Raw genomic sequence first — 12996 nt, forward strand, 5'->3', positions numbered from 1 at the left:
ACTCACAAGAATTTTGATCTCCTCTCTAACATTGGTTATTTATGACTTCTGCCATCAGAAGCTTCTTTGTAATGGACTAACCCTCATTTTCCAAAGTAAGGCTTAACCCAGTGTTCCTTAGGTAAGGACCAACACCTCCACAAAGTAAAAATGAATAACTAGAAAAATAAAATTGAAAAACAGGACCAAACTATTTTACTAGATTCAGCCAGGCATAAAAGTTGCTCGATCAGATCCCATAAAAGTTTCTAAATTCTTACTTTCAATTTCTGTCCTTATCCTGTGACAGACCATTAACAGACAATTTGTGAACTGGCACCGGTCCGTAGATCATACTTTAAGGAACACGGTTTTAGATCAAGAAGTGGTTTTTTTTTTTTAAGTTCTAGTTGAGATGCAAATGAGAAAAAGCAAAGGCTCATATGCCAAATTGTATTTATGGTGCAAAACTCATACCTGTAATTCACAGTACATTTTTTTAAAGAAGGGAATTTTTAACAGATTTTAAGTGTTGGCATTGCCATTTTTTAGAAAAGATAAGCTATTTCTGTCATTTTCTTTTCTCTCTTAAAAACCATATGTTGTCTTGATCTTTAAATAATAACATCACTTTCTTAGTAACACTGATTTGCTTTTTGACTTGGAAATTTCGTGAAGTACAGACTTGCTTTGTTCTCATTTTTAGTTTCCCCTTCAGTGCTTTTGTTGAGAATTTCTGTGGTTAGTTCCCTGGAGCCCTGATTTCTTGTGGGTCAGCCCAGCTTTCCTGTAGAGAACAGCCAGGAGAATTACACTGATTTGTACAAATGTCCATGTTAGGAGCCCGAAAGCCTCTAGGTCTCTTCCATGGGAATTTAACTCCTCTTATTTTGGGATGGATTTGGTGCTGATCATGAAAATTGTCTGCGGGAGCTTCTGGGTTCCTGTTTTGTGGCCCAGACGTTTCCACCCCAGAGAGAGAAGCCTCATGGCCATGAACATGGGCAGCGCTTGACACGTCCATCACGAAGGGCTGCTCGGTCCACAGTCTGCCCTGATCCCCAGGACAACACTGAGGGCCCAAGTGGACAGTGTTTCTGTCCCCAGTGTCACTTTGAGGTAAAACTGAAAGTTAGCTTCTGCGCCAAAGCCAAGGGCACCCCATTAGCAGGGGACAAAGCAGTTCTTCTGACCCAAGTTCTGAACTCGACACAACCACCTCATTGATGCAGAAGAAAAATCCAAGCCTTCCTTAATGAGGTTCAAGGCCTTTGGCCCCCACACTCCCACACTGTTTCACCTTCATCCCCCCATGCCCACCTCAGCTGCCTTGGTTAACCTTCCAAACTATCTGTCAGGGTTCGGGGTTTGTATCTGGAACAGGCCTCCCGTCTCCCATCAGTGAACCCCCCGTTGTACCTCAGAGAGCTCTTCAGAGCCTATCATGGAATAGAAACGTCCTAAATCAAGGTAGAGTCCTTCTCATAAGTTCAGCTATGTTGAGATGTGATTTCCCTGACACCAAAACCCTAGCTCAATACTTAAATACGATATCAGTGTTTATTGTATGTGTTTGCTGTTGATCTGATTGTCTATGGAATATAGTGTCCTTGTCTGCATCTCTTCTAGCGGTGGCATCGGTTTCATCTTTGGACACATAGATGCAGCCTTTCTCTTATCTTTACAGGCACAGAAGGGAGACAAGAGAAGCTAAGATTTGTACAGCATGTACTAGGTGCCAGGAATCCTGTTAGGCACTTGACAGACACAATTTCATTTTAGTTGTTTTTTTCTTTTTTTTTTTTCATTTTAGTTTAGTTTTAGTTTAGTTTAGTAATCTCTACACCCAATGTGGGGCTCGAACTCATGACCCTGAGATCAAAAGTTGCATGCCCTTCCGACCGAGGCAGCAGGGCGCTCCGCCAGGATAGCATTTTAGGAAGGAGATATTATAGGGTGTAAGTAAATTGTCTGAGGTCCTATTGGTAGAGGAAAGGCCCTGGCATTCTGACTCACATGTGTCTAATGTCCCAGCCCCTCTCTGTCCACTCAGCCCACTGCCTGGCTCCCTGGAGCAGCAAAAGACTTACCCATGGGAGGAAGACAGAAGGGCAGGAAGTCCTCCGAAAGATGGTCAGGGCTGGCCGACCCTTCCTGTTGCAGGGGCTCTTGAACCTTTTTCTCATTCAGCCCCTAGGAAACGGGGGGGGGGGGGGGCTCTTCTTGAAGGCTCGGGTTTCTCCGGCATTTATTAGCATTTCTTGCCAACAGAAACTCGGAGTTCACATTAAAGCTTTCTCCTGCCAAAGCCATCTGAGCTCTGCTGAGGCAGCCTCCCGCGGACATGCACAGCTTGGGAGCTAGAGGGGAGTGGCTACAGGAAATGAAGAGGGACACACAGGTGGTGGAGGCCAGGGCATCTCATCAAAGGGCTTGAAGGTCTTCGTAATCCCTTGGCAAGTGCCCTGGAACCACCTGGAAGTCTCAGACTACCAAGCCCTTTTTCCTCACTGCCTCCCCTTCCCCTCCAGGGAAGAAATTGCTGCCCTCCCTCCCCCCTCCCCGCCCCACACCAGGTGCAAAGGCCTGGAAGACAGGTGCCTCTCGAAGGCATACTCTGTAAGCCCGCACTCGGGCACTTCTGACCACGACGACAACGGTGCTGCTGGGACTGAATGTGGAAATCTTTCTCTGGCCAAGGACTCTAAGAGCTGTGCTCCCAGATGATCTTAGAAAATGTGATTCAGTGTGTAATCCTGAGTGAGTCAGATAAACTCAGAAATAAAACCCAGGGTTCTTCGTCCCAAACAACTTAGAATGTCCTGAAGCCTGGGATGAGAACTTGCAAGTTTTTCCCTCAACTCTGCCACTGAGTCACCCCTTAACCTTGGCTAAGTCTTTTTTCTTCTTCTATTTGAATTTCTATTTCTCTCTTCGAGTTGGCAGCACATACCTTAAAAAGAATTTTTAACTTGATGTTGATACAGGTTCAGGTGCTTATTTCCTACCCCCACCATATTCACATTTCCACATCCTTCCAGACCTTCCTCAGATGCCATCTCTTTCTCTCCTCTGTTCCGCTCAGCCCCCAAGCCATCTTTCTCCTCCGTCTCCCTGTCATACTTCGCCTGGACCTCTGTTATGGCCTCCTTCCTTCACGCTGAAAGGTTGCTTTCATGTCTTGCCTTCCTTGTTAGATTGGCCCCTTTACAAGCGGGAGTTCTCTTGCTCATGTTTATTTTCCCACAGCCCCTGCAAGAGTCCCTTACTTACATAATAGGTGCTCAGTAAATACTTGCTGAATGCATAAGCATAATTTTATATTGAGAACCACAGACTCTTAGAGTTCTTAGATCTTCTAAAGGGTCATGTTAACAAGACTTCCTTCTACGACACATTCTTTTTTAAATACCCAGTAATTGCAAGATCGCCGCTTCTCTCAGCAGACAGCTGCCAGTGGACAGACTTCACGGTCAGAAGGCCCTATTGTGCACAGCAGAGAGCCACCTGCCTTCAACTCCCTCCCGTTGGCAGTGGTCCTAACATCCCCCTCTTCCGCATACAAGCCTTTCACATACTCGAAACAACTGATGGTGGTTGTTCATCTCTAAATACATTCCATTTTGTCTTTGCTTAAATTATGCCATGGTCTTCTCAGGACAAAAGATTTCTGTTCTCTAAAAAGAATATGGTTACTAGTCCTTTAAGTAGGAAAAAAATGGAGAAAATTAATTCCAGGGAAGAGTCTCTGTCAATTTGATGTCAGAATATTCAAATGTGGTTTATCATATGCCCCCAAGTTGCTCTTTCCAGTCTGGCCTCACCGTGAGCTCCAGATTCACCAGCATCAGCGAGATCATTTGGAGGTCTGATAGACATCTTGAGTAGAACCCTGGTCTTTCCCACAAAACCTCTTCCCGTAACCTTTATGGAGGCTCCATCCTCCCAGTCACCTATGGCCAAAACTTAGCTCATTCTTGATTCTTCTCCTTCTCATACATCCCTTATCAGGAAATCCCATGGACTCTACCTTTAAAATATACCCAGAATCCAGCAACTTCTCATCACCATCACTGCCTCCATCTGGTCTAAGCTAGAGTCATTCCTCAGCTGGTCTTTTTTTTTTTTTTTTTTTTAAGATTTCTGTATTTGAGAGAGAGCAAGAGAGCATATACTAGCCTCGAAGGAGGGGCAGGGGGAGAGGGAGAGAATCTTAAGCAGACTTCCCGCTGAGCACAGAACCTGTTGTGGGGCTCAATCCCACGACCCTGAGATCATGACCTGAACTGAAACCAAGAGTCAGATGCTTAACCAACTGCACTGTCCAGGCATCCTCCTCACCTGGATTTTTGTAATAGTTACTAGAATAGTTCTGTTTCTACTTTGACCTTTCCATAGTCTGTCTCCCACATGGGAGACAGAGGAGAGATACTGTGAGCAACATCTGTCACACCATGTCCTTGTTCAGCACCTTCCCATTTCTCTCTAGAATAGCCTACAGTCCCTGGAATAGCCTACAGCACCTGACACAACAGTGTCCTGTTTCCTTTTTGACCTCCTTCCATCCCCCTCTTGCTCACTCCAGCACAGCCACCTCTGGCTTCTCACATGTCCTCAGACATCACAGGCCTACTCGCCCTTCAGCATCCTTACACGGCTGCTCCTTTGCCTGGAAGCCCTTCCCCTAGATCTCCGTGTGGGTCATCCCCCCACGCCCTCAGAGTCTTCGCTCAAGACCTGGTTTCTCACTGAGGTCTATGACAACCACCCCATTTAAAATCATAGCCCCTCACACTTGCAGAGTTTCTTACCCTGCCGTTCTTTTCCAAAGCACTGGCCTCATTCTAATATAGTACAGACTGGAAGGTCCATGTTCACTGTGGATTGTCAGTCACCCTCCGAGAGAGAAGAAGGTCTCTGTGAGCAGGGAATTTTACTTGCTAGCCCACCAACACCCTCCCTAATTTCACACCATCTCAAGATTCTCTCTGCAAAGATTAAACATGAAAATTAAAAGGAAACTGTTACTCTTTTTTTTCAATTTCCAAAACAATATAGTTTCAAATTAATTAGTCCCATGGTAAAAATTATAAGATTAAGTAATAGTTTTCTATAGTAAATGGAGTTTTCTTAATTCTAGAAATTAAATGATTAAATTTCAGTATCCGAAATGGTATTGCTGTTTTGAACTGACATTCTTTAAAGACCCGAAGTTTCAAAGACCATGTATCAGTTATCATGGCAAATAATACATCCTTTATTACTGAGAAATGAACCAGGAACCCTGAGTAAGATTTGGGCAGAAATCCTAATGGCTAAAGTTTCTTTTTTCTTTTAATATTTATTTGAGAGATACAGAAATAGTGAGAGAGAGCAGGAGCAGGAAGGAGAGGGAGAAGCAGGCTTCCTGCCGAGCAGGGAGCCCGATGCTGGGCTCGATCCCAATACCTGAGCTGAAGGCAGACGCTTAACCAACTTAGCCACCCGGGCCCCCCCTAAAGTTTCCTTGAATTAAAAAGCTTCACTCTTCCTATTTCTGACATTTATCAGATCTGCACTGCCAATGCTAGGAACGCCCACATTCATTTTTATGTCAGCTTTACCCTGACTCTGATGCATGGCCATGGAGTCGGTTTGTCTTAGACGTTAGAAAACCAGGATTCTTAGTCTTGTGTCTTGAATGATACATTGTGGTCAGCTATGGCCTTCTAGTATTTCAAGGCTGCTCTCCTGATTAAGACTCAGCACTTTGAGGCCCCCTTGCACCTGCCCTGCACCCCGACATTCAAAGGCCCCCTATCTTCCTGACATCTGAGGAGAAGCAGGAATGTGCTAGGGTGCTCTCAGAACACAGCATTCCACAGACGTCTGCTGCTTCTGATTATGGATTTGTGACCTCAAAGGAACGTGCTGGGGTTTTGGCCAACACAGCATGAAAATGTCCAAATGAAGATGGTTCCCTTTGAAGTTTCTACCTTCGGAAGAGCCGCATTTATTTCAGGGGTCCTGCTGTCACTCCCAACGTTTAGAATTGCCTTCACTGGCTCTTTACATTCTCCGGGTTGTCCTACGTAGTAGAATATTTTTGTGCTCTGAGGATAGGTTTGACTTTTTTATATAACAAAAAGTAAATTAAAACCAAGGAAGTAGGGGCACCTGGGTGGCTCAGTGGGTTAAGCCTCTGCCTTCGGCTCAGGTCATGATCTCAGGGTTCTGGGATCGAGCCCCGCATCAGGCTCTCTGCTCAGCAGGGAGCCTGCTTCCTCCTCTCTCTCTGCCTGCCTCTCTGCCTACTTGTGATCTCTGTCAAATAAATAATAAATAAAATCTTTTTTAAAAAATTAAAAACAAACAAAAAAAACAACCAAGGAAGTAAATACTGGATGATACCTCTCTTGGTTTACAAAGAAAATAGCATGAATATCAACGAAGCCTCTGGCAGGGGTTACCATGGCAGAACTGGGATGTTCAGAAGACCTGGAAGGAATTAACCTCCCTTCAGTATGTCTGTAATGTTGTGAGATGATCTCATTTGAATGTCTCAGTTTTTACTCTGTGCATACATGTGTCTGAACTCTTTGGGGGTGACAGCCTATCTACCCAGTGTCCAAGGTCCCCAGTGACCAGACTCTCAGGCGCTCAAGTGAAGCAAGTGGGGGCTGTCCCCCAAAGTCTGAGTAAATGGTATCGCCGCGCGAAAACCAAGCCTCGCAGAAACTGGAGACTTGGACCTTAAAATACTTTCCATAGCTGGGGGCGGGGCGGGGGGTGGCAAGGATCTGCAAGAAAGCATTTTGGACCGGCCCTAGGTGATCACTGCAAGAACAGAATTTGGTGAAGCATTTATACAAGGTATTGAAGTTCTTCTCCTTGGTGTTCGACTTGCTGTTTTAGAAATTATGGATCCGGACGAGCAATTAGAGGCGCTGCACGAGGCCCTGAGGCTGCTGCCCCCCGCCCACTGCGAGACCCTGCGGTACCTCATGGCGCATCTCAAGAGGCAAGTCACAGGCTGGAGGTTGCTGCTTGTGCTGCGGCCCAGTGTTAAGAATGAGATGAGACCAAAGGTGTAACAAAGGACAGATCACTGAAGGAGTAACTACGGACACGTGCAAGCGGAGAAGGAAGGCTTCCCTGTGCCGGGCACAGGCTGGATGTGGCCGCGTTGGCCGTTCGGGTCTGTGGGTGCAGATATGTGAGAGCGCCTGGCGTCCTGCCACCGGAACCGGGTTCTGGCAGAGAGAGGAAAGGTGGTAGCTGTCCGGGCAGGAGCATTAGCATAAGAAAGAGCAAAGAAACTCTGCAGAAGGCTCGCTTTTCTTACTTCTTGCTCCAAAATGGGCACTTCACCCTGGGTGACAGGATTTTAGATTATTGCCATAATGTCTCCCACACTGAAAACTGTTATAAAAAATGGAGTAAAATAAGAGGTAGAGGGAGGAATAGAAAATAAAATATTCCTGCTACTTCTGGTTTAATGTCTTAAGTAGATTGATGGTGGTGTAACTTCGTTTCCCTGCTCGGTCGCTCTCACTCTCTACCAGTTGAAGCAAATGGTTTTAAATTATGGGATCGAGTTTTAGTGGTTTTAGGATTTCAAAATATAAAGCCAATTAGAAACAAAAAAGACAGAACTTGACATCTATTTTGTATGCCTCTCAGCAAGAGCTACCCAGAAATGAATATTTAACTGGTGGCGCATTTAACATTTACACGGTTTCCCTCCTTAAAAGCAGTAGGAGCTAAAACTTGTGTTTAATATGCTCACAAATTCACTTGCAAATTCAAGTTTGCTTCATATATGGATGCAATTAAGTCCTTAGCACTAACGCAAAGGAATGGCTCTCCAGCCCTAGTCCAGGCCTTTGCTAGATAGCAGGAGAGCGAACACGGACACTCAGCCTCCCTCAGTCTCCCTGACCGCAGCACAGTCTGTGCCTCCGCCACCCCCCTCCCCAGATACTCTGTAAAAATCCCGGGAACCGGGCAGCCAAGTGGAAGGAGGGCTGATAGAATAATGGAGACGACCCAGCCCCTCCTCCACTACAGGCAAACACCCTGCACACTCCAGCAGTGAGCTCGGCCAGGAGCTTCGGTGATACCAGAAGTTTAATTTATTGATATGATTTACTTTGAGGTGAAGAGGGGGACATAGAAGGAGCGTAGCCGAAGAGCTGGTAAGTGGGCGGGAGCCTTGACCGTGAGCCTGGTTTTGTAGCGCTCGAGCACCGTGCAGAATGCCGGTGCTTACGCGAAGCTGCACTCCTGTGCTTCTGTTTTCCAGAGTGACCCTCCACGAGAAGGAGAACCTTATGAACGCGGAGAACCTTGGCATTGTGTTCGGCCCGACCCTGATGAGATCTCCAGAGCTGGACGCCATGGCCGCCCTGAACGATATCCGATACCAGAGACTGGTGGTGGAGTTGCTTATCAAAAATGAAGACATTTTATTTTAAACGTTAGTCCGCAGGGGAAAAAAATGTTTTACAGATGAAGGAATGTTTTACAGTAATTTAATTGGCTCATATAGCTGCATCATTTCTTGGTTAGAAGTTTGGGCAGATAGCCAGGTTAAAATGAAGGAACTTTCCATTGTTTCCGTAGCACCGCTCCGCCGTCCTTGTAAAACAGTGAACACGCACTCCAGTTCTAGTGCCCCTGGGTGTTTATCATGTTAAGAGAAACTCAAGCTATTGCATGATTAGCCCCCTCTCTGGCAAGGGAACCCCACACAAAGGAGACAACAAGCCTGCACCGCCTCTCCGTCCCGGGTAGTCTGTGGTTGTAATTCAGCATGTTTTCGCAGAGTCGATCTGTCGTGACTTCGCTTTTGGGTTCTATGTCATTGGTTTCTGACGCTTCTGTAAACACGCACACGAATGGATGAACCGGTCCCCCCGGCTGCTGCGTTGCCATAGACTAGAACATACGCCAACTTTTCTCAGACGCTTCATTTCTGGTTTCTCTTAGTTCTTCGCTAACATAGTCTTTTCTTTCCAGCAAAAGCAAACTGTGTTTTCAGATTTGTTACTTTAGTAAATTATCCACCAATAAAAAAGTACAATGCGGAACATTTTCTGTTACGTTATTATTGGGTTCCCGTTGCAATTTTGTGTTTTTGTCTGGCATGCATTTATTAATTCATTAAATTTGGCTTTTAGAAATCAAAAATATTGATAGCTTACTTTTTTCCCTCATGATCGAAAATATTTGGGAAAATGCATTTGGCTGTTTATTTAATACTGAGTAAAGTTTTGTGTTGAGTTCCTAAAGTAATTTAAAGCTGCTTAGAAATAAAATATCCGTTTGTTGGATTTTTCTTCTGGCATACTTTGGCAGAAAGCTAGACTATTTTTGGGTGAGGGGTGCAGGGGTTGGCAGTTGTTCCTTCTTGAGCCTTCAGAAGAAAAACTAAAAAGAGTGATTTCTTCAACGTTTGATTTGTCAGAAATGCTGGCGTTCACCTGTGGTGGGGCTGCTCAGACTGCTGGAGAGGAGTTGGTGCACGTACTTCCAGATGCCAGGACGCCTGCGGTGGGCCTGATACTGTCACTAACTACCCATGTGCCTTTGCATAAGGGCCCTCCAGGGTCCGTCAAATGAGCATCCTTCTAGAACTCAAGTTGTATCCTGCTTTAAAAAGTATAATAATAATAACGCAATGCACATTTTTGTGTTTTCACCACTTCAGTCCTTGATACCATGAAGACTATCTCAAAGATAATGGTAACTGACAGAAATGAGGATTTTTTCCTATTTTTGCCCCTAGGCTTTAGTAGGAGGTTGATAGTAGAACTACTAATGTATGTGTTCATAAAAGTACGGTTGTTCAAGAGTTAGTCCCTCACCGTGGCCTTCTCAACCACGGTCTCCCACGAAAAATGTCATGGCGCTAAACATGGGAAGCGTGGATCAAGAGGGTACAGAGATTTGTTTTGTATAACACAGAAACTTCTTTAAAATGGAGGCCACTAAAAGGCACTATACACGAAAATCAATGCTCTTGACTCATGAAATACATTTGTCAGAGAAATCTGATCACATAAGTCTGTCCCAGATCAGGTAAGGCTACATTGTGTCATGGCTAATGTTCATTTTGTACAAAGTCCTTTTAAAGGAGAAATCCAATTACGGAGAAAGATGCTTTATTAGAATATAATCACCCTGTTCTTTTCCTAAAAGGAATATATCTATATATATTTATATATATCTATGGCTGATTCTCAAGTAGGCACTTTTTCTTTTCTAAGGGAAAACTCATTTATTATTGTTCTGATTTACTGAAACTTGAAATATTCCATAAAATTACCCAGGAAAATCCAGGTAGTAGAAATATTTAACACTGTGCCTTCCTTCAAGAGGTTCCAAACATGTTTTAAAAGGCCACAGAATCACACACACACACACACACACACACACACACTATGCCACTTAAATCATTTCTGTTTTCCATAGGTGTAGATGTAAGCTCTGTGGTCCCAAGGTAACACTGCAGCCTTCCCCTGGCAGGACTGTATAGACATTCAGAATACAACTGTGGAGGCTCCAAGCCACCTGATGAATGAGTCCCATTTCAATGTCAGACCAAAGGCAGCATAGGAGACACGGACCTGAAGGGAACAGCTTCTGTGTGTGCGCAGGGGAATCGGGGAGGCACTTGCTAAAATTAGAGATCTACCTGGAGCAGAAGCAATTCCTGATCATAGTAAACACTCAGCAGATGTTTAGATAAACCTCCAAGTCTTCAGACCAGATCCTTGTTTACCAGCTCGGTGAACAAGCACAGTTGGTATGTTTTTAAAGACCCGGATGTGTAGTTCATCCCCTCAGGACAAGCAGATTCAAATTACAGCTACATCATCTGTGAGCATTCTTGGACCGTGGGGGTGACACTCCTTGAAATGAAGAAACAATCCCCTGTTGGCTCAGGAGGCTCTTAATAACTACCAGAAGCTTTTACACGTAGCCTTCTGTGACTAATGGGAGATTTCTGAAATCATGACCTTTTACAATGAGGCAAAAATTTCTGTTGATCTCCACTGCAGGAGTGAAGGAGGGACCCATAAGCTTCCCCATGATCATCCGCTGGTTTGGCAAGCACCGTATGTACTCTGCCCCAGATGTCAGGTCCATTTCTTCTCAATTTTCCATACATAGTATTAAAGAAATTATTGAGAAAGCAATCTCCCTTCTCTATATTTTCTGTTGGTTTTTAATGCCAGTTTGTCACACCAGCTGGCCAAAGGAAGTTGTTCTTCACTGAACTGATATTGAAAATGTTTGTAAGTGGTAAACGGATGTTTATCACAATCTTTCTGGTTACTTGATGAGCTCAAATGGAGTGCCTCTGAATAAATTAAGTTCAGGGTTCCAACACTATTCATTTTCAACAAAATATTTTAGTGTTTATAGCCCCAGAGCTGATTAGCTATTATTAGTAATTCCATTTAAAAAGCAAAAAGGGTTTTTTGGGTTTGGTTTGGTTTGGTTTTTAAATGCACATTGGAAAAGCAGGATACCCAAAATTCTTCTCCCGATTATATGTTTTACTCATCGGGAGAGTCACTTCTTATAGAACTCTCTGAGGGTCTTTATAACCAGATTGGCCTGTAACAACTGTGTGGTAATCACGTTTGTCCATTAGTGTTAAGTGAACGGCACGTCCTTGTCTGAGCTGAAGCAATAGTGGTCTTCACATATACCTCATCATCACACCTCACACTCCCACCGAACATCTGGGCCGTTTTGACCCTTGTCTGGCTCGCAGCATGGTGGAATGTAGGAGAAGGCTAAGAAGAAGAGAACGTTGCCAGGGATCTGTCAGCCTCTCTAAGTTTTAGAGATGGAGTTTTTACTTGCATTCTCTGTCCAAATGCAGCCCAGTCAGGCATTCCCCTGCTGGAGGACTCCCCATTCCACTCCCATTTCCTGCCTGCTCCCCGTGGGCCTGGCACTGTGCTAGGCCTGGGAACAGGATCATTTCCAGTTCTCAAGGAACTTAATGGGTCATCGTGGCCTAGTCAAACTTGGATTTTGTCCTTTCTCACTGAGTGTCTTACTTCCTATGAGCCTCAGCGCTAGATGTCGGGAGAAAGCTAAAACAAGACAGCATGGATGTATCTGCCTTTCTTTGGGGAAAGGCATACTCTTACAGTTCCATCAATACTCTCAAGTTGACTGTAAACATTCATTTGACCAATAAGAAAAGAAAATATGAAAATGACTTCACACATACTCAGTAGGAGCTTATTTGGAGGCATCCAGAGCATAAGGTTTCAGCTGCCTGTCCCTGTGGGCAAGTTTTTTTCTGGAATGGGACGACAGAACACGAAGGAGCCCCGTCATGTCCTCTGCCATCGGTCCACTTGCCCCTGACTTCCCTGCATCACTCGAGTCTAGGCATTGCTGTTAGAAGTCCTTTGCATTTATTTTGGCCAATTCTGCGCCTAGTTGGTGGTCCTTCTGGAAAAAGAGATGGTCTCAACCTGACAACTCAGAGTCACCATTCATCTAAAACAGACTGACAGTTGGGGCGCCTGGGTGGCTCAGTGGGTTAAAGCCTCTGCCTTCAGCTCAGGTCATGATCTCAGGGTCCTGGGATCAAGCCCCGCATCAGGCTCTCCGCTCAGCGGGGAGCCTGCTTCCTCCTCTCTCTCTCTCTGCCTGCCTCTCTGCCTACTTGCGATCTGTGTCTGTCAAATAAATAAATAAAATCTTTAAAAAAAAAAAAAAAACAGACTGACAGTCTTCCACATTTACTGAATAGTAGTGAAGGGAAAAATTAAAGTTGTTCTTTTCGCTTGGTTCTGTCCAGTCAAGGAATTAGGTCATAACACATACACCAAATCCCACTTCAGACCAACTAGCAATGTTACTAATAAAGGTTATATTAATACTTTTATCACAGTTCCAAACATTTGTTTCTCAACACATTCTCCTACCTTTTAAAAGGCAGCAGGGCCTCTCGGCAAATGCTTAAAATATTTTTTAAGTAAAATTATTTCACTAGTCCAGCAT

The 12996-nt window shown here is 44.6% G+C and overlaps 1 protein-coding gene across 2 annotated transcripts in view; it reads left to right on the forward strand.

The window, feature by feature from the left end:
• The window catches only part of CHN1 (chimerin 1), a 207030-nt gene extending 197884 nt beyond the window's left edge, over positions 1-9146 (forward strand). For both annotated transcript variants that reach the window (XM_080798958.1, XM_080798959.1), the window contains 2 exons: positions 6874-6979; positions 8264-9146. In XM_080798958.1, the coding sequence (XP_080655084.1) occupies positions 6874-6979; positions 8264-8435 (278 nt within the window). In that variant the 3' untranslated portion in view covers positions 8436-9146. The remainder of the gene's footprint in view (positions 1-6873; positions 6980-8263) is intronic.
• Positions 9147-12996: the final 3850 nt, after the last annotated feature.

The sequence above is a fragment of the Martes martes genome, assembly GCF_963455335.1.
Source record: "Martes martes genome assembly, chromosome: 3".
NCBI lineage: Eukaryota > Metazoa > Chordata > Mammalia > Carnivora > Mustelidae > Martes > Martes martes.